General features: G+C 41.6%; 1 protein-coding gene across 2 annotated transcripts in view; it reads left to right on the forward strand.

Moving 5' to 3' along the window:
* The window catches only part of Znf407 (zinc finger protein 407), a 370762-nt gene that overhangs the window by 129222 nt on the left and 215569 nt on the right, over positions 1-25971 (forward strand). For both annotated transcript variants that reach the window (XM_032885607.1, XM_032885608.1), the window contains exon 3: positions 12308-12382. In XM_032885607.1, coding sequence (XP_032741498.1) covers positions 12308-12382 — 75 coding nt within the window. The remainder of the gene's footprint in view (positions 1-12307; positions 12383-25971) is intronic.

Below are 25971 nucleotides of genomic sequence, written 5' to 3' on the forward strand. Positions count from 1 at the left end.
CGTGAATAAAATAATATTGTCAGATTTCAGTGAGTTCCTATACATGAAATATCCAATGAATTTTATTCCATCTCCCTCTCTTTAAATAGAAATACAAACAAACCCACACAGCCCTAATATGGATTGCTCTCAGTATAACTTAGGGTGTGGTTAGTAGTGGAAGTCTGCCATACTTTCCTACAGGTGAGGTACCGCAGCACTCACAGTGGAGAATGACAATGGCTACGTTTTCATGTTAGCTCTCATTACCTTGAAGTGGAATTTACTGTTAGGACACAAGTCCTTTCCTTTGAATGCTTTTTCCTATTTTATTTGGTAGTATAGGATACTGTGTTGTAGATGTTTGTCTTACAAAAGCTTATATCCCTGGAGGGATACTTTGAACATTGTATCTAATATTTGTGTCTACAAAAGAACACAACACTCTTTCTGTAAAGAGAGCATTTTTTTTCAGAAGCTTGAAAAGTGTTTCTTATTTTACCTCATGAGATTTTTCATGAATAAAACAATGCTTATATTCATGGAGTAGTATAGTTATCCAGAAAAAATTCAACTGTTAATTATATATATTTATGTTTATTCTATAAAAAATAATTTTCTACTAAATAAAACTGCGTGTTGTTGATAGTTCTAAGGCATAGTCTCGTATCCCAAGGCAGCCATGGCCTCACATGAAGCTGGGATGTGCTCGAATGCTCGATCCTTCCTCTTGGACTCACATGGTCCATGACTGGCACTTACCACAGCACTTGGCTTATGCCCTCTTTAAAACCCCAAAGTTTATGCATACGAGGCAAGCATTTGTCTAAATGAGCTCTATCCCCACCTTTTATAACATTGCAAGGCCCTATTTTGAATGTGGTGGGCAGGGGGAGTCGATGAGGTGATTACATTCAAAAGGATGATAGAAGTATGATGAAGTATGTTAGGACTTAGAGCAATGAAGGATGACATCAAGTTTGAGAAATAGATTTTGTTCCTTCTTTAGTATTCCTTTTAACTTCTGAATGCAACATGTGGTTGTGCTTTTCTGTGCTTTATTTGCAAGATAATGCCTTGGAACTGCCGCTTTATTTCCAATTTCATTCATTTAACATGCATGTCAGCAAGTCAAGATATAATGGCATATATTTTCAGGAGGCTTTGCTTAAACCACTTTGTGGGGATTGTGTGCTCTCATCCATATTCAGGATGATACAGGTTGTCTCTGCTGTTTATTGCTGGGCTAAACACCATGACCCAGAGCAATGTGGGACAGGCAGGGCTCACTTCTTCGTAGCACTTTGAGTTAATCAGAAACAGAGGTCAGCACAGGATCTCCTGGCTAGACTCTGGTGGCAGGAAGTGACACAGAGTCCATGGAGGAGTGCTGCTCAACAGCTTGCTCTCCATAGTTTGCTCTGCTTGCTTCTGTCGACCCATGACCACCCGCCTACCTGAGGCAGCGTCCTGCACAGTGGCTGGCCCTTCCACATCAATCATCAAGTTTTCCATTCTTAGTTTGTTCATTTGGAAAAGGGTTGCTGCACTTGAGCAACTGTGTGTTTGAACTTGTCCCTAGCTCCTGTCCTTACTTTCCAGGGACTGTGCTCTTTCATTGAGAGGCTTGCCAGCTCTGTAGAAAGGTCACTAGGCACTAAGCCTACTTCTGCATTTTCAGCTTTTTTGCTATACTTTCTCTGAAATGTCAGAATGACTTATCTTCTTCCAGCTTCAGTTCTCTCTCCTGTCCGGATGTAGAAACTCCAGTGATGGAGTTTTTAGAATGTGGTTGAGGAAAGAAAATGACCTGGAAACTACAAACGTATTGTGTTTGCTTTTATTAAACAGTTTAACTTATTTTAGAAAATTATAGAGACAAAGATGAAGTCTGCCTGATTTAATTTAGCTCATGTTTTAGTTGATAAATGTTTTGCGTGTGTGTGTGTTGGGATACAAAGTATTCAGAACTGCACTTCATTCCATGATGCTCTCGGGTGCCTCTGTCCTTGTACAGGACAGGTGTTGTTTTGTGGTTGCATTTAATACCAGCGTTCTCCACTCGCACACTGCATTTGGATATCTAAGCTAACCTCACCCCTTGGTTGGCAGGCAGCTTTGCTTCAATCATTTCCCACTCCCTGGGAGGACACCTCCAGAGGTAGAAGACTTGGTCCCAAGTGCTGATGGAGGATTGCTGTCTGCTTAGCTGGGCGCTCTTGTCCTGAGCAGCAGTAGGAAGGCCATGCGTGACCTGAGGGCTGGAGCAAACATGGTTATGTGCTGTTGGGATGCAGCATGATTTGCCAGGATGAGAAACCGGAAGTTGTGGTCCTTGGGTGTAACAGTTGGAAATAGTTCACTAATGTAGGAAGAGAAAAGCAAGGTCTCTGTGGCAACAGTGTCAAGAGCAATGGGTTTATGAGCACTGGGATGAGATTCCTAAACTGGAACAATGGCACAACAGATAGTCTTAGCTGTTCTGTAAGAAGATCAGCGAGAGATGCCCCATGACCGAGTATCAGACGTGGTCTTACGTATCGTGAACAATCACCTCAGAAAAGCCATGGGTGGACATACACATTTTAGATTCCCCCATAGAGAGTTTGTGTTTGAAGCTTAGGAAGTCAACTTTATTTCTATGTGAAGGTAAAAATGTATACATAAAAGAGTCACTCAAAGAGGAGGAAAGATAAGCATGAGAAAGCCCAGTAGTGTAGATGAGGATGTAGTCAGAGATAGGTGAGCGCTGTGGTGGTGGCTAATGCCTCCCTGTCAGTGCTGACAGGAGAGAGGGCTCAGGGTAAAGAGCACTGGCTGGACATGTAGAGGACCTGAGGCTGCTTCCCAGCCCACATGGTAGGTAAAAACTCTCTCTTACCTCAACACCAGGGGAACTAACTCCCCGTCTGACATCTGTGGCTTTGAATGCATGTGGTGTACGTACATAGGTGTAAGCAAAACATTCATACACAAAACAGGAAGTGAAACTTCTTTCTATCATCTGACTATCATATCTATCTCTAACATCTATCTATTTTATCTATCTATCTATCTATCTATCTATCTATCTATCTATCATCTATTTGATCTGTCTGTCTGCCTGCCTGTCTTCCATTTTATCTATCTGTCCATCTGTCTGTCCATCTGTCTGTCTGTCCATCCGTCCGTCCGTCTGTCCGTCCGTCCGTCCATCCATCCATCCATCCATCCATCCATCCATCCATCCATCCATCCATCCATCCATCCATCTATCTATCTATCTATCTATCTATCTATCTATCTATCTATCTATCTATCTATCTATCTAATCTATCATCCATCTATTTAATCTATCCATCCACCTTTCTTTCTTTCTTTCTTTCTTTCTTTCTTTCTTTCTTTCTTTCTTTCTTTCTTTCTTTCTTTCCATGTGTCTGTGTATCTCTATATCATGTATCTATCTGTATTTTTGCAGACAGCAGTAGAAATATGCACCTATACTTAGCTAAACCTTTTTGTACTGTAGATGAAACAGGAGCTATCTGTAGGGCTGTGTTCTGTGTTTGCAGACCTCTCTTAGTCCTCAGGTACAAATATTTTTCTTTACTGTTTTCCATTTCTCTTATATGTATTCATATTCAAGTACATATTCAGCAAAATGGAAAAAGTTCTGTATTTACAAGTGTTGTATAACTCCAAAGTCAAATAATAGCATGTTAAATATATTTTTCAATATCTTTAATTAACATGAGAAGGTAAATTATGAGTGTTTTTAAGAACTATTATTTGATGTTTTGTTTATATTTTTATTTTTAGCCACATGGGGATTATTATGGGAATAAATTGATCTGCTTTATGTTATATATTGTGGAATATATTTAATGGTGAGAACTGTGCTGCTCAGTTTGCACTCATAGTTTGTTGATTTTTATTGAGTGGTGTTTTGGTCAGGGCAAATCTCAGATTCTGAACTGTCAGAGAACTTTAGGTGTCTGCTCAGCCTGTGTGTTCCTCCACACCAGTGTCTGCTCAGCCTGTGTGTTCCTCCACACCAGTGTCTGCTCAGCCTGTGTGTTCCTCCACACCAGTGTCTGCTCAGCCTGTGTGTTCCTCCACACCAGTGTCTGCTCAGCCTGTGTGTTCCTCCACACCAGTGTCTGCTCAGCCTGTGTGTTCCTCCACACCAGTGTCTGCTCAGCCTGTGTTTCTCCACACCAGTGTCTGCTCAGCCTGTGTGTTCTTTTTTTTTTTATAGACTTTTTTTATTTTTATTTTTATTTTATTTTATTAACTTGAGTATTTCTTATATACATTTCGAGTGTTATTCCCTTTCCCGGTTTCCGGCAAACATCCCCTTCCCCTCCCCCTTCCTTATGGGTGTTCCTCCCACCCCCCCCCATTGCCGCCTCCCCCGACAGTCTAGTTCATGGGGGTTCAGTCTTAGCAGGACCCAGGGCTTCCCCTTCCACTGGTGCTCTTACTAGGATATTCATTGCTACCTATGAGGTCAGAGTCCAGGGTCAGTCCATGTATAGTCTTTAGGTAGTGGCTTAGTCCCTGGAAGCTCTGGTTGCTTGGCATTGTTTTACATATGGGGTCTCAAGCCCTTCAAGCTCTTTCCAGTTCTTTCTCTGATTCCTTCAACGGGGTCCTTCTCAGTTCAGTGGTTTGCTGCTGGCATTAGCCTCTGTATTTGCTGTATTCTGGCTGTGTCTCTCAGGATCGATCTACATCCGGCTCCTGTCGGTCTGCACTTCTTTGCTTCATCCATCTTGTCTAATTGGGTGGCTGTATATGTATGGGCCACATGTGGGGCAGGCTCTGAATGGGTGTTCCTTCAGTCTCTGTTTTAATCTTTGCCTCTCTTCCCTGCCAAGGGTATTCTTGTTCCCTTTTTAAAGAAGGAGTGAAGCATTCACATTTTTTGATCATCCGTCTTGAGTTTCATTTGTTCTAGGCATCTAGGGTAATTCAAGCATTTGGGCTAATAGCCACTTATCAGTGAGTGCATACCATGTATGTCTTTCTGTGATTGGGTTAGCTCACCAGGATGATATTTTCCAGTTCCAACCATTTGCCTCAATTTCATAAACTGTTTTTTGATAGCTGAGTAATATTCCATTGTGTAGATGTACCACATTTTCTGTATCCATTCCTCTGTTGAAGGGCATCTGGGTTCTTTCCAGCTTCTGGCTATTATAAATAAGCTACGATGAACATAGTGGAGCACGTGTCTTTTTTATATGTTGGGGCATCTTTTGGGTATATGCCCAAGAGAGGTATAGCTGGATCTCAGGCAGTTCAATGTCCAATTTTCTGAGGAACCTCCAGACTGATTTCCAGAATGGTTGTACCAGTCTGCAATCCCACCAACAATGGAGGAGTGTTTCTCTTTCTCCGCATCCTCGCCAGCATTTGCTGTCACCTGAGTTTTTGATCTTAGCCATTCTCACTGGTGTGAGGAAATCTCAGGTTGTTTTGATTTGCATTTCCTGATGACTAAAGATGTTGAACATTTTTTTTAGGTGTTTCTCAGCCATTCGCATTCCTCAGCTGTGAATTCTTTTGTTTAGCTCTGAACCCCATTTTTTTTTTCTTTTTTTTTTTTTTTTTTTATTTTTTTTATTTTTTTTTTATTAACTTGAGTATTTCTTATGTACATTTGGCAAACATCCCTTCCTCCCCCCCTTCCTTATGGGTTCCCCTCCACCCTCCCCCCATTGCCGCCCTCCCCCTGACAGTCTAGTTCACTGTAGAACCCCCATTTTTAATAGGGTTATTTGTCTCCCTGCGGTCTAACTTCGTGAGTTTGTTGTATATTTTGGATATAAGGCCTCTATCTGTTGTAGGATTGGTAAAGATCTTTTCCCAATCTGTTGGTTGCCGTTTTCCTAAATCCACAGTGTCCTTTGCCTTACAGAAGCTTTGTAGTTTTATGGAGATCCCATTTGTCGATTCTTGATCTTAGAGCATAAGCCATTGGTGTTTTGTTCAGAAATTTTTTCCAGTGCCCATGTGTTCCAGATGCTTCCCTAGTTTTTCTTCTATTAGTTTGAGTGTGTCTGGTTTGATGTGGAGGTCCTTGATCCACTTGGACTTAAGCTTTGTACAGGGTGATGTTCTTCCACTAGTGTTTGCTGGCCCTGGACTACATTCACTTCTCTGTAATGAATGCATTGTCACAGACTGGAAACGTGCACTCTCTGTAGAGGGGCAGAACTGTGGCTGTGTTGATCTTTCTTCCCCTTGAATCGAGAATCACTGTGTTAATTTGTTCCTTCTTTTCCTTATAGCAGTTACTCTGGTAGTACTTGTTTAATAGTCACTATGTGGTCCTTTTTTTAAATCTCACTTAATAAATCTCACGTATACTTATCAGCACACTGTAAATTAGGAAGCAGAGACTTAGCATGACAATAAAAATTCGTTCCGGCTCACTTATGTGGTAAATAGAGCTAAGGTCTTAGCTCTTACCACAGAGCTTTTAATTTAGTTCTCTAGCACCGTAAATGCATAAACAAAGCCTTTGGAGATTTCTTCCTTTCACATTTCTTGGGCTTTTACTCTAACTTTGCTGAGGTATGAAAAGTTTGTGTTTCTCAGATTCTTCTGTAAATGTCTAATCTCTAGATCAAGAATGAGAGCCCGAGTCATGGAGCTCAGTGCCTCCCCTTGATTAGCGCCATTTGAGAGCATGCACAGCAAGTATGCCGACTACGTTCTCATGCTCAGACAGAGGAAGCTTCCAGCACTCAGGAATGGTTAGCTGAATATCTAGCCCTCAATTTCTGTGACTTTGGGATTCCTAGCTTCATACTCTATGAGGAGTGTAGTTACACAGATGCTACACTCAGACACCCATTGTCTAAATAATGTTCTGATGAAATATATGCACACTGGATAAAACAGTAGCATTGTGGGATGTTAGTTGGCCCACATTTCAGTCCGCACCCGTGGTAGAGCCAGCATCCTTTTCTCCTTGCTGTTTCATGGCATCCTTTGTGGTGCTTTACTTTCGTTCATCTCACCTTTAGGGATCATCTTACTTGGAGTTTTATTGCTGTGAAGTGCCCCCATGACCATGGCAGTCTTACAAAGGGAAGCATCTATTTTGGGCTGCCTTGCAGTTTAGAGGCTTACCCCATTATTGTCATGGGGAAGCAGGGCAGTGTGCAGGCAGAAGTAGCTCTGAGGTACTGATGAGAAGCTGAGAGTTCTGCATCTAGATCCACAACCAGCAGGAACTCAACCAGTTCAAGTTTCTGTGACTCAAAGCCTAGCACCACAGTGACACAGGTTTTTCAGGAAGACCACACTTAACTCCAACAAGGCCACACCTCCTATTAGTACCTCTCACTATAAGCCAGCCATTCGCACAGGAGTCTATGGGGACCGTTCCTTTTAGGTGATTTTCACACAGGAATGTTGTTTGGTGACATTGGTGACATTTGTAAGCCCTGTCTCTGTGAGCTGCACTTTATTTCAGCATTTGTTCACTGCACCATTACCAAGATGAATGTAGGTATTTTTGAAGTTCCTTATCTGATCACGTGTCTTTCTAGGTAAAATCAAATCATCTACTAGATTGTGTTGAGGACCATTCTAATGGCAGTATTTAGATGTTGCACTACCATCCTGCCTCTCAGGATGTCAGTACTTACGGGACCTTTCTCTTAGTAGCAGCCCTCCTGTAGATGTCATCTGTTTGAGGTCATTAGGAATTGGAGAAGGCACATGACACCATCAGCTTTACCCTGTGTTAAAAGGCAGAGCCAGAATGGGCCGTGTGCTCTCCTCCCAGCATCCCCAGCTGCCGTGGTTCCCTTAGACGTGTATGTTATTGGCCTTGTGTTCTCCTCCCAGCCTCCCTGGCTGCCGTGGTTCCCTTAGACGTGTATGTTTTACTTAAAGAGCAGCATTACTTGGCTAGTGTAATAGAAGGAGTTCATTAGCCTGAAGTAGTTCCACACGTTTTCACGATTGTAGGCACTTTCGTATATAAGTCATTAGCCTTTGCCAGCTAGTCTCATGGCCTATTGTCTTTTCAGTGAACTTTTACCTTGGTAGAGATTTAAGATGATAATCATTTGATTTTGGACCACCTACCTGTGTACTGAGGGTGACCTGTCCTCTGTGCACCTGCATGGGAACTCTAGGATGTCTGCATAGTGCTGGCGTCTCAGTGGTGTCATTCATAACTTGTAACTTCTTCCCCAAAATCGTCCATACCCTTCAGAAGGCTGTGCTCAAATTTGAACTTGTGATTTAGTCAATTCTCAGCCCAGTTAGTACTTATGTAGGAGGAGTTGTGGACATTTCGTCAGTGAGAGAGGTGGAAGTAACAGTCACACGCAGAAGAAGAATAGGAGTGAAGACAGCCAGCCCGCAGGAGCACATGCTGGTGGGGTGCGTTCTGTCTGCAGTAGAGCGTAGGTGCCCCAGGTTCAGGCCTGACTCGTGGCCCGCGTGTTTCAGCGCCCTGCCCTACACATGGGTGTGAGTGAGTCAGCCAAGCAAGTTTCCACTGAAGTTTTGTTGCTTCTCACGTCTCTGTGCTTATGATGCTGGATTTACTTTGATAAGGCAGATTAAACCCTCAGGACTAAAAGAAGGGATGCTTTCATAATCTCTAGTATAGGATTTGAACTGAAAGTAAAATAAAGAATCATTGTTTGAAAACTAGCATGTAAATGTTAGCACTGTCATGTACTTTTAACACCCAAATCCAGTTTAAGTGATAAAATATCAGGCCCTTGTGTTAATCTTAAAGATGCCAGACGCAAGACCATTGATTCAGATCATCATGGCCAAATGAATTAAAGCGAGCTTTCCGACTGTGTACATCAGCTTCCGTCTCTCAAGGTGGGCTTCACGAGTGCGTCATGGATGCGAGGCAGCTTCTTGTAGCTGATGGCTGTGGAGTTTCCAAATAAGGTGCTGTTCTCGAGGCAGGAACGGAAGCATAACAAGGTGGTTACACTGACCTCCTAAAACAAAGTAAGGTGGTAGTCATAACAACCTTTGAGACAAAGGTAGGCTTGCAAGGTCGGTGTTTTTGAAGCAAGGACATGATTGCAGTTTCTTGGGACAGGCAGTGCAGAACCATTTGTAGTTGAGTTATAGGTGGGCATAGCCCCATTCTTGAGAAACAGAGATTTAGTCATAAAAAAGAGAGAACCTAGTTTGCCTTTACTGTAAGACGACTTTTAAAACCAAGGTGGAGGCAGGCCGGCTTATCAGGTGCAAATCCGTTAAAATCCGTTACATAATCAAAATTTTAAAATAATTATTCTATCTTTCTTTAGTCTGTGGCAAGCATGTGCCCCCCCCCACCACACACACAGAGGGGGGGTTAGAGTGGTCTGTGAAAGGGTGGGGGCACAGACAGAGACATAGAGACAGAATGAGCCTCCTCCTGTTAAAGCGTGAGCCAGGTACGTAATCTGTTACTGCGCCTACAGTGGTTCCCACAGAACAAAGCTAAAGCCTTTATGTTCTGTCCACCTTGCTGTATCTCCTGCCTGTCTGTTCTGCTCTGCTCCCTGCTCTCAAGCCTGGCCTCCATTCTTCTTGGCTCTGGGCCATCTGATGGCTGTGGCAATGGATCCCAGGGGGGAAAGGCAGCACAGGCATCTGATGGACCATGCCCCTCTGCCTAGCCTTGTGCTCGGGGTAGAAGAGGAGCCTTCCAGGAGGGCTGATGCTGCTTGCTTTTTCATTTGGTCTTTGTGAAGGACTCACCTCATACCTGACGCATAGTCAATGACAGTTACCATGAAGGCGAGAACATGTGGTTTCTTAGGAGCAAGGAATGCTAGCTTCTTTGGAGGGATATTTTTGTTTTCGTTTTTCTCTATGAATTATATTAAAGTCTTAAGTCCGTAGCATGTTATACAGTGAGTGAAGCATATCCCTACCAGTCGTCTTCTCTTTGGTCAGCTGAGTATTTTGTTTTACACTCACAGTTATATCAAAAGTATCACAGCAGTCATATTTTAAAGAGCCAAACACAAAGAAATGGCATCTAGGTTAAATCGGATAAGTACACATTTTACAATTGAATATAAACTCATGTTCTAGACTGCACAAATTTTCCATTTTCTCCAGTATTCCCCAAAAGTGACAAATCGCCTCTTTGCAGAATCCCTTTGCAGACTTTGAATGTGTAGGTCAGAGTTTCCTCCCTCTTGCAGATAGTCTCCTGTGTATTGGAACATTTTTGCTTGATTTTTATTTTAAACCTTAGCATTCTAATTAATAAATGGTTCTCTATTAAAGAACTGCACTCTGGTTTCTGAGTTCAAATCTCTTAAATTGTACTTGGTCACATGAAGAAGCTGTGCTTTGCAACTTTGGGTTTTTAACCTTTGGTCTTCGCTATTAGCTTTATGTTTTTTTAATTATTGGAAAATGGAGGACAGTAGGAAAGTTATGACTTAAATGGACTGTTGTTATTGCTGTATTCTTTTTTCAGGAAATGAAAAATGTTATTTATTCTTTCCAAATCGAGCAGAAACAAATATAGAACATCTTATGCTGTTGTTTTTTCGCTCACCACTTAATATTATCACAGTTTGATCCTTTAAATGTGATTATTATCTTTCCATTATAATGATTGATGATGCAACCAGCTGTTTGTGTTGTAAAGCATCTATTGTCATAGTTCTTATTGCCTACTATGCAAAACGGAATGACTGGTGTTTTCACTGTATGCAGCTTTATTTGAAAAATGAAGTAAAATTATTTAAAATGCAAATATATTTTTCCCTACACACTTTCCCAGTGTTATATGAAAATAAACAAATAGGTGATGTTTTCAAAATGAAGCTTTTGTGATTCTAGAGATTCTTTGGCTTTTGCTTTTCGTGGCAGATCTCTTCTGAGAGGCTGCATTACTCAACATCCTTCCCATTGCCCATTTGTGCAAACATGTCCAGATGAATTCAGTGTTTAATGTTAAGAGTCTTATAACATGCCAATTTGATTTGTAGCCTTTCATATCATAGAATGCTAATTAAAATCATATTTTTGCATGTGTCACGCCTTTCATGTACATATGCAAATAGATTCTGTTGCCTTTCAGCTATTAGTAATTAACTTTATGAAGGACAGCTGTAATACATAATTAACAAAAATGTTTGCAAGCCCTTTACACTCTAAGTTACAACAGTAAATTTTTTTTTTTACCCACTTTTCAGATTAGCCATTTTGTCTAATGTTTCAGAACGAAATCTGGTGCCTTTAAGAGTGACATAATTGATGTGGTGCTGTGTGGAAGGATGGCAGTGTGTGCTGCATGTGTGCCCTCTTTCCATGCGTGTGCTTTTACCCGGTGTGTGAGTTAAGGGACTGGGTCAGGTGATGCTCTTTGTTTCATGTATACCGATGTCTGTTCAGCACAAAACCACATGTTATGTGTGTGCATGCTGTAGACACTGGAAACTGTTAACGTTGTTTCAGAACAACCTCTTTCCATCACTACCATGGTTTTAAGGAAGCTTCATATAGCTATTCCTTTTCTTTTTTTATGATTCTTTAAATATGTAATAAAATGATATTTTCTCGAGTGCATTTCATGATTGAAGTGTGACATCAGCTATGGGGCAGTGTATGTTATATCATAGTACTTTTTCTTTTTCATGCAATTTGACAATGGAGACAGTGATTAAGAAACACAGTCATATTTTGATCTTTTAGATACTTTTAATATTCCCAAACCAGAGAAGAAGCCCGTCAAATTAGATGCATTTGTGTCTTTTGCTATTTAATAGGATGGTGCCTTTGAGGAAGAGGCAAGCAGTGTCTGAGAACTATTCAAATAAGCGTGTCCACATGTGCTAGTGCACGCCTAGTCCAGAACTATTCAAATGAGCGTGTCCACATGTGCTAGTGCATGCCTAGTCCAGAAGCATTCTTAGGTGCTCTCTACAGTTCTCAGAGGCAAGCACTGTGTGAGAACTATTCAAATGAGCGTGTCCACATTGTGCTAGTGTACGCCTAGTCCAGAACTATTCAAATGAGCGTGTCCACATGTGCTAGTGCACGCCTAGTCCAGAACTATTCAAATGAGCGTGTCCACATGTGCTAGTGCACGCCTAGTCCAGAACTATTCAAATGAGCGTGTCCACATGTGCTAGTGCACGCCTAGTCCAGAACTATTCAAATGAGCGTGTCCACATGTGCTAGTGCACGCCTAGTCCAGAACTATTCAAATGAGCGTGTCTACTTTGTGCTAGTGCACACCTAGTCCAGAAGCATTCTTAAGTGCTCTCTACAGTTGTCAGCCAAGTGCCAAGATAGAATTCTATAATTAATTTTCTTTTCTTTTTTTTTTTTTTTTTTTTAGGGTTGCTTTTGTGATGAAGAAACACTTGAATACTCATCTGCTAGGCAAGCATGGAGTTGGCACCCCAAAAGAAAGGTAATTTCATCCTTCTGTATTTTGTATTTCATGTGTACAGTTATTTTATCTATTTTCAATTTTGTTCAATGAAAGAACTTCTCAAATTTGTATTACTGGTTCATCTTGAATTTGTAGCTTCCTTCTTGAACACCATTCATTATGTCAACTTTTTGGAAAAATGTAATGGCATATGGTAGTTTTAAAAGTCTGGAAACACTCAAGGTTTTGTGATGTAAACAAAACTATGGAATTAAAATTGGAGGGAAATGAAAGTAAATCCTAAAACAAATATTTAAAACTAAATATTGAGGGGAGAAACAATTAAATGTTGCCTATAGTGTAACTTTTTGAAGTTTTAAAATAACATTTTTGAGTTCTTATTATAGACTTAAAACACTGCCGATATTAAATCAGAAATGTCTGTGTCATTCTCCAAATAATACTATAGTTGCCATGTCAGGAAAAATAGCCTACAGTTATTGTATCATCAATGCCAGGTTTACTTTTCCTTGGTGGCGTATAGTTATTAACTTAATCACGTAGACTTAATTGTTCTCACTGACCTGATTTCTAACAGTGTCAGTTACCACGTGAACATGGATACTTGTGACATCGTGTAAGCTTAGAAAATGGACTCACTTAGTACATGGAGACATGCTCTCAGCTTCCAGAATTGAAGCTAGGATTTCAGCTTCCCTCCCAACTCCCAAGGAAGTACCCTAGGTTTCTACAGTCAGCCGGGTGTCAGTCATGGTGTTTCGACAGTTCTAAAGTCGTCTACCAAATTATACTAAGACCTCAACCTTTTTAGCAATGTTTAAAATATCTATGGCTATTTCAAAATAAAAATGTCTATTAGTCTATTAGTAACTTAACTAGATTACTTTTTCTGAAGTTTTAATTTCTTTAACATTCAAGTGTGTTTAGAGACTTTTGTTGTGTTCAAATATTTTCAAATTGTGTGGGCTTCCTTTGTATCTAAACTTTACTTTCTCATAATTTTCATTGTCATATTTCTGCCCCAATTATACCCAGCTAACAAGTGTGTTACATACATGTTATACATATGTTCCTCTTGCTTTCATATGAGTTATCTCAGTTCTTAAGCAGTACATTAGGATTCTAATTTTATAGCTATAAGATAAAATATGAATTAGAAGATAGAATTTGGACGTGTTCTTATTTTCTCTCCCTCACATCAAGGTCACACAAATAATTAACCTTCATTTACACATATATTTATTTATCATGCTAACACCTTCATTAAAATGATAATTTTTATATAATATACCAAGAAAGTCATGCACTTACTGTTTGGTTTTTCTATTTGTCGTCCCTGAGGTTCATAGGTACTTTTGTTCCTTTAACTCTGTGGTATAAATAAAGGTGCAGAGGTGTAGTGGTTTATTGAGAATGGCTGCTATAGGCTCAGACACCTGAGTACTTGGGCCCACGTTGGTAGAACTGTTTGAGAAGGATTAGGGTATTTGGCCTGTTGGGACGAGGTGTGTCACTCTGAGGGTTTTCAGAATCAGGCTCCCTTCCCAGTTAGCCATCTTTCCCTCCAACTTCTACTGGTGTGTGTGTGTGTGTGTGTGTGTGTGTGTGTGTGTGTGTGTGTGTGTGTGTGTGTGTCTGTTTAGTTGTCTATTTCCCAGTAGACTCTGCCTCTTATACCTCCTACCACCTCTCAGTGTAGCCATAGGTTGGTGACCAAAATTTAAACAGATTGCAGAACATTCCATCATCCCACGCCAGAAAGATCACATGACTTCCTTTCCTGTGAGACACTAACATGCTTTTGTACCTATACGAGCCTTGCCAAGTAGCATGAAAATGCTACTAGATTATCTGGATAGGTCCTTTTAAGTCTTTCTAGTGACAGCATTCATCTACACTAGATATTTTTAAATTTTTCTTCCTGTTAAGAATTCTTTGATTCAGATGTGTTTGTGATATCTATTGGGAAGGGGCATTATTGTGTAGAAGGATGGATCAGAATTCCTGTAGTTAGCTATGAATGCATTTTCTCATGTCCATCTGTGGTTGGAGGAGACCAGGATCTAGAAATGTAATCTGTTTTACATTCATAAAAGCTCCTCCTCCTTGCGTGTGTGACTTTATAAGCATCATGGAAACCGTGAGTTTGATTTACCTTCTCTTTGGGAACAACGTTTGTCAAGTCATTAAAGCTTTTCCTCACCCATTTAAAACACTAATGCTTTGGCTATAATTTGGAAGCTTGCTATGTTTTAATTTTTCAGGACAGTTTTTTTTTCGTTTTTTTCATGTTCAGAATTTGATTCTACTCCCTAATGCCTTGCATATTGCAGAAAAATATAAAATAGAAGTTAGCTAAATAGGCTGTGACAATTAAATTAATAATGCATTTTTGTAAGTATTTAGGGCTTGTGCTTTGAGTGATATATGCAAAAATGTTAATTTCTTAAAGCAAAGTCACATCCTTCTACTCTAAAGTTTGATGAACCAAAAAAGTTTGTCAGCATAACTGTCAGTGGAGGAAAAAAACCTAAATTTCACAGTGCTTTTGAGATCCTGTGAATATTTGAAATGATGATAGCTTTTGCAAGAATCAATTTTTTACCTAACTTCTCATCAACTCATGTTAAGGTAAGGGAAATACAAGCAACTGAATGTGCCACGTGCAGCTCATATTTGTAAATAATCAGCTCCAGTCAAGTTGCGAGTGCATTCTAAAGTGATTTTTACTATAAATTTGTATTTGTCTGTTACTGTTAATGATGGGAATGAAAATGTCTTTACAACACCTTGGTTTTGCTCCTAATAATCTCGAACATCCTTTTCTACATTTGTAACAATGAGTACAGCTACATTGTGTTCCCTGTGACTGTGAGGCCTGGGAGAGAGGGAGTGTCATGTCTGTGCAGTACAGTGCTTAAAACCAACTGACTTGGGATCGTGGGAGAGAGGAGGGGCATGCTCCGCTTCAGTTTCCAACTGCCTCTAGGAGCCTTTTATGCCTCTGAACAACTGTGTGTGTGTGTGTGTGTGTGTGTGTGTGTGTGTGTGTGTGTGTCTGTGTGTGTGTGTGTGTGTCTGTGTCTGTGTGTCTGTGTGTGTGTGTGTCTGTGTATGGGTGTGTGCCTGTGTGCATGTCTGTGTGTGTGCACGTGTGTGCACTTGTACACGTGTGTATCTTCATCCTTCTTGGTTATATTCCTTTAGGGAACCTGACTGAAACAGTGACTATGGCTGCTATGAGTTTTTGGCTTGCAGCAGACATTCTGTCCAGAAGATTCTGTTGTACCACAGTCTTTCTCACCTTGTTTTTACCCCCTTTCTGCCCCCTGTTCTGTCGTGCCCCTTGACCCCTGTATGGGTCAGGGTGTGATACAGTGCCCTGTGTAGAAGTGAGCATGCAGTGCTGCCTTATTCCTAGTCCCTTCCATGTCTGCGTCCCCACACACACTGTTTTTTTTTTTTTTTTGGATCTTTTTTTTTCGGAGCTGGGGACCGAACCCAGGGCCTTGCGCTTCCTAGGCAAGCGCGCTCTACCACTGAGCTAAATCCTCAACCCCTTCACACACACTGTTTTTTGAAGAGAACGTTCAGCACTGATCTGTGGGCATGAGAGCAGATGTCTGAACGCAGTTGCACACCGTGTTCATGAAACAGAACATGAGCTAGGTTCTCCTAGGCCTTTGACCTGACCTGTTCAGTCATGGACTTTTTACCAGTTTACTGAATTAGGCAAGAATTGCTTCTGGTGGTGAGTGCATCAATCCAAACAGAAAGGTTTTATACATAAATCTTAGAACATTTGTCCCTTTGTTATATCAGTGTGTAGACCTTGCAAATATGTCTCGTAACGTGCTGGGTCCAGCACTCAGTACACCTGTGAGAACTCGTGAGTCAACACTAGGAAAGCTGACGGCAGGAATGGAGTTACACTGTAGTCCACGCTTCCTTTCATTACCGTGTGACCGTAATATGTGATCTTTCAGCTAGGGCCTTCCCATCTGCTTCTGTGGGCAACTGTCAGAAATGGCAGTAGCCTCATATTTGGGGGTGGGGCTGGGGGTCTCCTTGACCAACCACAAATAGGGATATCCCACATGTGGCTCCAGGACTTTGTTTAGAAAGCTGACGTCTGGAAACTTGTTGTCATTGTCACTAAGTGACTAGAGATGGAAGCTGCACTTCTGCCAGTTTGCACGCTGTGCCAGAGATCAGCAGTGTGATGCACGCACTGTGAGGGTTCCGGTGTGAGGCATGGTGGTGTGTTTATATAAAGAGAGTAGGAACATGGTCGATGAAGGTGTGGTGAGGTCTGGGGAAAGGGGAGGCCCTGGAGGACCCATGCCTGAGACATCCCTTCCCCTGAGGGACCAGCTACAGGATGGTATAGTATAGAATACAGTTTATTCAGGACAGTATGTGTAGGCGCATGGGGAGGGAGTTCAAAGGCAGCAGGGGGAGGGAGAGAGAGGGGGAGAGGAAGGAAGCGGGAGGAAGAGGGAGAGGAAAGGAAGAGGAAGAAGAGTAGAGGCAGGCCATGAGCACTTGGAGAGACTGGGGTAGGGGGAACAACAGGGGAAAGTAGAATAGGGATAGAAGGGACAGAGAGGGAAAAGGGTAAGGGCAAGAGAGAACAAGGAGCGGGGCAAGCAGCCCTTTTAATAGTGTCAGGCATTCCTGGATACTGCCAGGTAACTGTGGGTGTGGAGCTTAGACAGAATGCTATCACATGGTACCAGGAGGGTTTGGATGTGAGACAGGGCACTGTGAGGGTTTGGGTGTGAGACAGGGCACTGTGAGGGTTTGGGTGTGAGACAGGGCACTGTGAGGGTTTGAGACAGGGCACTGTGAGGGTTTGGGTGTGAGACTGAGGGTTTGGGGTATGACTATGATCGCGGGGTAGCAGGGGGTGTTGAAATGTTTGGTGTGATCTGGGGAAGCTTTGAGGTGTAGGGTATGGGACTTAGGAGGGTTTGAGGTGGCTACCTTGGGTCCTTTTCTCTTTTAACCTTAAAAAGTTCCCATGCAAAAATAGTGTAAAGGCATCATTTCCTGTTGTCTTTGGTTTTAAAACTTTCTTGTGCCACAATTTTTCATGAAATATCAAGATAGCACCCAAAACAAAAACTCAGGTCGATATGATTTTCCCATTGGTTTTTGTGATCATTGAACTGATTCTTGGGGTACCTTGGTTGTCGAGGAATGCTGCCATTCATGAGTGGAACTATGCAGTTTTCAGAAGTGAATGTCACAGAGTGCAGTGGACTGCCAGTTTCCTGGCTTTACCTTATGAATATTAATTGTTTCTTGTTAAAAGATTGTTCTCTCCAGAATTCCTCAATATTAGATGTAGTGGATACACTGTTTCCTTTGAACTAGATGGGCGGTTCTCCTCAGTACACGGAGGAGGTTCTCAGTACACGGAGGAGGTTCTCCTCAGTACACGGAGGAGGTTCTCAGTACATGGAGGAGGTTCTCAGTACATGGAGGAGGTTCTCAGTACATGGAGGAGGTTCTCAGTACATGGAGGAGGTTCTCAGTACAGGGAGGAGGTTCTCAGTACATGGAGGAGGTTCTCAGTACAGGGAGGAGGTTCTCAGTACACGGAGGAGGCTTTCCTCAGTACATGGAGGAGGTTCTCAGTACACGGAGGAGGTTCTCAGTACACGGAGGAGGTTCTCCAGTACATGGAGGAGGTTCTCCAGTACGGAGGAGGTTCTCAGCACACGGAGGAGGCTCTCCAGTACGGAGGAGGCCTCAGCACACGGAGGAGGTTCTCAGCACACGGAGGAGGCCTCAGCACACGGAGGGGAGGCCTGGCACACTTGGAGGAGGCTCTCAGCACACGGGAGGCTCTCAGTACACGGAGGAGGCTCTCAGTACACGGAGGAGGCTCTCAGTACACGGAGGAGGCTCTCAGTACACGGAGGAGGCTCTCAGTACACGGAGGAGGCTCTCAGTACACGGAGGAGGCTCTCAGTACACGGAGGAGGCTCTCAGTACACGAGGAGGCCTCAGTACACGGAGGAGGCCTCTCAGTACATGGAGGGAGGCTCTCAGTACGGAGGAGGCTCTCAGGCACACGGAGGAGGCTCTCGGTACACCGGAGGAGGCTCTCAGTACAGGGAGAGGCTCTCAGTACAGGAGGAGGCTCTCAGTACAGGAGGAGGCTCTCAGTACATGGAGGAGGCTCTCAGTACAGGAGGAGGCTCTCAGTACAGGGGAGGAGGCTCCAGTACAGGGAGGAGGTTCTGGTTCTTCCTGTCCCTCCTGCTGTCGCTGTGGATGCAGGCTCCTGCCTTTCAGGCCTTCCTCTTTCGTCATTACTCCCTGCTCTCCTGTCTGTTCTTACTTTGATATTTTGGGTTTTGGCTTTTTTTGCCATCAGCTTTTTCAAAGAACCAAAAAAAAAAAAAAAAAAAAAAAAAGCCAAAAAAAAAAAACGCCCTCCCAAAACAAAATACTACCTGCACAATTTAGTTTAGGAAAAAGAAAAGACTTATGGATAACGTCAGCATTAAAACTATTTACAGGAGACTCACCTCTGTTGGCGTTAAATGACGTGACTTGTCCCTCTTGAGTCTTGCTTACTCTAGTAAGTCCGTAAGCCAACTCACATGTGACCAGGTTCCCTGTCCCTGTTCTTTGTGTGCTCTCATCTGTGGACAGTCAGATCTAGAGAGCAGTCTGTGGTGCCGTGACTATTTCTGTGAAAAAGGTTTTAATTCAAATGAAGGCTAGTGAGTCATTTCTCAGTAACACAATAAAAGCCACATCACTTATCAAAAATGTTATTTATCATATTATTTATGGAAGACTGCATTCTGCATTTAATTGGGTTAGTCAGTAGGTTTATTTAGGTGTATATGGATAGAGACACACAGTTTCCACTAAAGTCCCCTTCCCAAGGTTTAGGGCTAAGCTCTATACTGCATGGGTCGCTTCAACATTCTTTGTTTCCACCAGCGTACTGCAGCGGGTACGCGTTTCTCTGCTGTCTCCCAAATGAAGGTCAACACAGACAGCTGTAGCATAGCATGTGCAGATTCCACAGAGTCCGGCCTCAGCACTGTGTCCTGGAACTACATATGCGTGGCCCCACGCTGTTCTCTGCCCTTTCATCTCTTAAGTTGTTTTCTGTTTTCCCAGTATTATCGTTGTTATTATTATCTTTATTATAGAGAGCCCTTTCTTTCACTGTCGTGTTTTACTTTTTTGTCCTGTAGATCGAGTTTTTTTACATTATAATTATTATGCTGATGACTTAAATTTTAAAAACTTCCTAGAAGTAACGTGAAACCCAATTCCAATGTTAGTTCAGTGTTTGGGCTGTTCCATCAAATGCTGTGTTGTCTCTGTGAGACTCAGGAACGTGATTCCTTCTGGTCGTTACTTCAACAGAGGCTGTGCTTTCCAGCAGTGATTTGTCGTTTCAGACTTGGGTACTAGAGAATCATGTATGTAATTGAGTTTTCCTCTGTGTTTACTGCTGGGAAGCTGGGGTCCTAAACTGTGACCCTTCTTGAGCTTGTAGGAGGACTTTAGGGAGCACAATTTATTTACTACAGTTATTTCCAGTTTCTTTTTTTTCTCTTTTCATGAGGAAGTCCCATTTTATGTGAGTGATATATTTTAACAAGCTCATATAAATCAAAGCCGTCATAATTCAGGAGTAGTATTGCAATAGGAACTTTCAAAGTTAAGTCAATACTTTCCTGCAAGTTCATGTATCTTTAGCCCCTTTGTTTTATGTCTCTCTCTTGAGCACTATACGACCCTATTATTAGATACTTTTAGAAAATGTTCTTTTCACATCAGATGAATCCTTTTTCTACATACCACTTCACTCATTTTATTTTGTAGAATTTTCTCTTATTTTAAAGAAGACTTTCTTTTAAGATTTTTGTCCACTTAATAGGTATGTGCTTCCCATCAAGAAAGGGTTTTTACTCTCCCTTTATAGCATTTATTTTTTTCCTCAGTGATTCAGAAATTCTCTTTTTTAATATCTTGGTTGTGGTATACACATGTTAGCATGTTTCTGAAAATGTTTGGGACCTCCTTGTTACCAGAAAGTTGCTTTGATTCTTTTCTTAAGAGTTTAAAAACATTCAGTGTCCAAAAAAGGATGAGTTTTAATGAGATGTTAGTTCATACATGAAAGACGAAAAGAGAGAGGTGGGTGAGAGACCTGCTCTGTTATGCAGGGAGGACCCTGGGATGTAAGCTAAGTCAAACTGTTAGTCTGGGGGCTTTTTCAAAGCTTTGCTGCAGAAGCTAGGCTGAGACATGGGGAGGTGAGGCAGGCTGGTTGTTACTCCCGGATATCCAGATTCTTCCTTGACTTCAGTCATTGTCTTGAAACGACCTTCAAGCGGGCTGCTCATTTAGGGAGAATATGAAGAACCAAAGGCCAGGCGCCTTCTTGCTCTGTTTGCCTATTCCTCTCTTCTGTTCTTGTCAGCCCATATTGCTACATGTTTGCTGCTTGTCTTAGTTAGGCTTTCATTGCTGTAAAGAGACACTACAGCCGCAGGGACTCTAACAAAGGAAAACATTTAATGGGGGCTGGCCTACAGTCCCAGAGGTTTACTCTACTGTCATCATGGTGGGAAGTATGGCAGGATGTAGGCTGACATGGTGCTGGAGAAGGAACACACACTTCTACATCGTGATCCATAGGCAGCAGGTCAGTGTACCACACTAGGCATAGCGTGAGCAGATATCACCTCAAAGTCTGCCTCCACAGTGACACATTTTCTCCAACAAGGCCACACGGACTCCAACATGGTCACACCTCCTAATGGTACCATTCCCTATTGACAGACATTCAAATACATGAGTCTATGGGGGCCATTCCTATCCTAATTGCCACATTGCTTTAAAAAAAGACTCCTCACTGTCCTAGTCAAGAGATTTCAATACTTGGTCTTCTGATACATTTAAGCTCTTTCCGCCAGTCACTGAAACAATGTGCATTGTTTAAAGGTGACAGCTTCTCTCTGTCCCTGTGAAGCTTGCTTTAGGGCTGGTGGTGAGAGTTCAATGACTTGTCCATAGGGCAGTTCAGGGCAACACCTTCGGGAGCTGTCTGGCCTGTGCATGGGGCACTTTGTTCTTCTCTTCTTCTAGGAGCTCAGAGCAGGGACCCAGGGACCTTGGCAAAGACTTGGAGAGGGCAGCAAAGGAAAATACTTAAGATTACAGAGATAATGGTTTAACAAATGCTCAGCAAGGAAAATATTTCAGTGGGATGGATGAGGGTTCAAATGTGAGGTTAAGAATGGCAGACTGGGTTTGATTCCAGCCAAGATTTCCTTGGATGCTGCTGTGTCCTGTACTTCACTCATTGAGTAAAGGGAGCCAGCCCAGCCATGGACTTTTCTGACAACACAGAGTCAGGTCTGAAGGAAAGATGTCTGGCAGGTGGGTTGGCACTACCTTGGGAATGCTTCTGTTGACTCCATCTCCATCCTGGGCTGCTGCAGGTAATTCTGTTTTTATGACTCTCATCATGTTGCAGATTCTGTTTGCAAATAAGCCTTTCCCTTCATCAATAGTATTTTCAGAAATTCCTCCTTCTACCTTGCCTCTTTTCTTCTATATGCTCTCTCAGATGCCACTCAACATTTCACCTTTATTGGCTGTTGCTTTTATCATGCATCAGGGATCATGGTTCCTGTTTTGCTACTTCTGTTTCTCCTCTACTCCTTCTATGGTTGGCCTTTTTGATCTCATTTCCATGGAGATGAAGGACGACCATGTGTGTTTATATTTTTGTTTATGTTTATGTCTTTGGTTAGGATTTCCTTTTTCCCATCATCTCTATAAAGAAATCGAAAAATTATCATACTGTAACTGATAACTATGCTACTCTACACTCCTGTTGAATTGTCAGGTCATAGATACATAATTTAGTACTCTGGAGATCTACTGAAGCAGCATTTGACTTGTCCTACATTGTCCTCGAGCTCACTCAGGAGGAGAGACTATGAGCTGTTCCTTTATTTGCTCAGTGATTTTTGCATAGAAAATGCATTGTTTAGCTGGACAGAGTTACTTAGGTATTTTTCATGATGTTAAAGAGTGGTTGTTTCCTACCAACTGGCATCTCAAATTTTTTGGCTATCCCGTACTTTTAATTTTTATTTCCCTTTAGAACACTGGCTTATATAGCTGGGACTCTGGCTAAATATGCCTTAAACTCCTTCATTCCCAGTCACTGCCAGAATTAAGCCTAAATGTTTGCTCCAGCCTTCAATTATGTGGAAGTGTCAGCTTTGGTGGAGTTTCACCATAGAGCACTGACTTTATTTTCTGTGAGACCACTTTATATTCAGTTACTGGAAGTTGATAATAAACATCCAAATGACATCTCCCAAGGAATGCTCAGGAAACAACTTTAAAAAGTAATATTTTGAACTTGGGTTTGCAATTTGGACATTTATTTCAACCAACGAGTACCTGTAATTTTATTTTCTTAGTCTGCATTGCCATGATGGAAAAATGAAGTGCTTACACAATTATTTTCTCTAAGCATCAGCTTCCCACTCCAAATCTTGTCATAGAGGAACTGCCTGGTGAGGGTGAACCCTCCCAGTGGGGTGTTCGCTCCTATGTAAAGAGCATCAGCTGCCAATGGTGTTCTGTATGAGACTCTGGTCATGGGGCTGTTCTAATGATCCGCAAAGCATCCCTTATTTCATCTGACCCTTCCTCCACTCCTGAAGAAGCATAGTATTACTTGGTAGTTATTAGATACTAAAACCTACTCAGGTTGCATTATACAAAAATAATATTTAATAGGGTGAAAATACAAATATATTTAATTCCATATGAATTAACATTTACATGGAAGTATTTCTAGCTGGTTGTAAGGCTATAAAAATGTTTTTCCAGGTTACCTGTTCACCTCTTCATATCCTTTGCCCTGGATTTTAACTGAATTGAGTTTTGTTTCTCTTTTATGCACAGTGGTATATATCAGATTCCAAATTCAGTGTAGAGGAAGTCAGAGGAAGATGGATAGAGAGCCTTCCTAGCCAGTTGTGCTTTCTTGGCCGTCACTGTCATAGTGAAAGCTGTCCTTCATTGTCTTCCAGGCTGGACTCCAGGTCCAGAATCTGTACAGCTTTTCCTGGGTTTGCTTTTGGAGCAATCACTTGTTACTGATTTGGAGGCTAATGTGCTTCTGAGGACATTTTCTATCATTGTCTTTCTAAATATCCTGTTTATTGGCTCCAAACTATGTGATTCATTTTAAGGGAATGACATTATTTTTTCTTTCTTAGTGTGTAGTTTAACTTAATCTAATTTGTAATTTGCAAACCCTGCATGGAAATGCCTTGTAAGCTAATATGGATTATGTCAGTTTGTACTGTGTGTTTCCTGATGAGTTAACAGTGTGCTGTTCTGCAGGGGTAGGGGCCTGTGAAACACTCCTGCTTGTTCTTTGGACAGTTGTGACATGGCATTAATGCAAATATTGCTTTAACATTACAAGACATTGTATAGGTATAATGTTTCATAATTTTAAAAATACTTGCTTCTAGGTAAAATTATTTAAGAAGTTTCTATTTGCTAAGGTCTACAAAATATCTCTCCTTTTGTACAGATCCGCTCGAGTGTAGGGTCAGGGTTCCAGCAGATTCACAGATTCAATATTAATACGTGGAGTGGATTTAATTTAAAATTACACCAATTTTTCTGTTACTTTATAAATTCAAATTTTATTAGCATGTATCATTTAACGGGGAGGATTTTACTACATTTCCATGTATAATGTCGTCCAGTTACCCTGTCTCCACTCTGTATGTCTCCTCACTGCCCCTCAAGGTCCTTTGTACATCTCCTGCACAGCCTCAGGAGTGTTTTAAATCTCCTTTGTTTGCTTCCCCTAGGTTCTTCCTATGAGAGCAAAACAAGCATTTCTTTTGTGGGAGTGGCCCATTTTACTTACCATAAGGATGTGTAGTTGTATCTATTTGTCTACAAATGACATTATTTCGTTCCTATTCATGACTGATTAATACTCAATTGTGGAGGTGCCCAACATTTCCTCATCTGCATATGGCTTTGCTGGCTTAGCCTGCCTTGTTTTTATTTTTGACAGTAGTTTTGTTTATTAGGTTTTGGGTTCTTGTTCGTTTTGTTTTGTTAGATTTTTTAGACTTCTGTTAATTTTATTTTATGTGTGAATTGTTTACTGCATGTATGTATGTCCCAGGTCCTTGTTGCCCAGGGCCAAAATGCTGCATTGTATCTGCGGGGATCCATGCTACCCACCGAGTGGGTGATGGGAGTTGAACTTACAAAACCGGAATCCAGCTCTTTAGGTCTACTCTTTTCTGAGGAGCCTTCATACTGTTAATGGCTGAGGCAGCTCACGTTCCTACTGCAGTGCATGGGCCGCCCAGGCCCAGCACATCTGATTCTAAATGATAGCCATTCCAGGTGGGTGAGAGGCAACCTCAGTATGGGCTCTGCGTTTCTCTTACGAGGCAATTATTCAGCATTCTTTCTTTTATTTTTGACTGTTTGCACTTCTTCATTTGGTGTGTTTATTGAGTATGACCACCATTTATTTTCGGATTCCTTGCTATTTTATTGGTGACGTTTGAGTTTTTCGAGTCTATGCATTTCATGTTCTGTGTATTGACACAGATGGATCCTGTTCTGAGGCTGGATCTTACTGGGGGGTTTTCACTTTTGTTTTATTGTTGCTTTTGTTTCAGTTTCTGGTTCTTGTGATTTTTCTGTGTAATTCAGCTCTATTTGTGGTTCTGATTTCAGCTTAAAGATCTATTACCTGTGCTGAGACCTTCAGATTTTCATGTACCCATCTTCATAGTGCAGAAGGGCAGAGCTAAGCTAGGTCATGACTTCACCTGATTGGTTTAAAGGATGAGAAACACTATCAACTTTTCCTCTATTGTTGGGTATCTAGTCTTTCAATGTCGTTTATTTTAAAAGTTCCTCTTCTGTTTGTTTATTTTAACCATCTTTGTCAAAAATTAGATAGTCCTACTATGTGGCCTGTTGGTGATTTCTCCCCGTGCTGAGCTCTGCTCTCTTCCTTCCATTCATGTCTGTTGTATACATATCTCTTTGTGTCCGTGTTATATTTCTACTGTTATCCTGACTCCTAGAAGTAAAGACAGCTTCAGAATTTTCCTTTTAATAACTGAGTTTAAAAGTTTGGATATTAAATGTAGATATTTTATAGTATAATTTTAAGTTTGTTTGTTTATAAAAACAAAACAAACAAACAAACAAACAAACAAAAACCCCACTATGAGTTCCACGAACCTGGCCTGGAGGAGAGGGTTTGATGAAGACATCCCATTTTGGACTGAGTCTTCCAAGGTCTCTCATTCTCTGCACATTGCCTAGTTAGTTGTTGGTCTCTGTACTTGTTCCCTTCTGCAGGAGGAAGCTTTTCTGATGACAGCTGAACAAACTACTGATGTAAGACTGTAGCAGAATGTTGCTAGGAATCACTTACTGCTAAGTCCTTATTTGACTTTTCTCCAAGGTGGCCTTTCTAGTTTCAGGTTCTTGACCACCTGATCAGTGATGTGCATGTGCTCCGTCTTGTACAACAAGCC

The sequence above is a fragment of the Rattus rattus genome, chromosome 15 (assembly GCF_011064425.1).
Source record: "Rattus rattus isolate New Zealand chromosome 15, Rrattus_CSIRO_v1, whole genome shotgun sequence".
Classification (NCBI taxonomy): domain Eukaryota; kingdom Metazoa; phylum Chordata; class Mammalia; order Rodentia; family Muridae; genus Rattus; species Rattus rattus.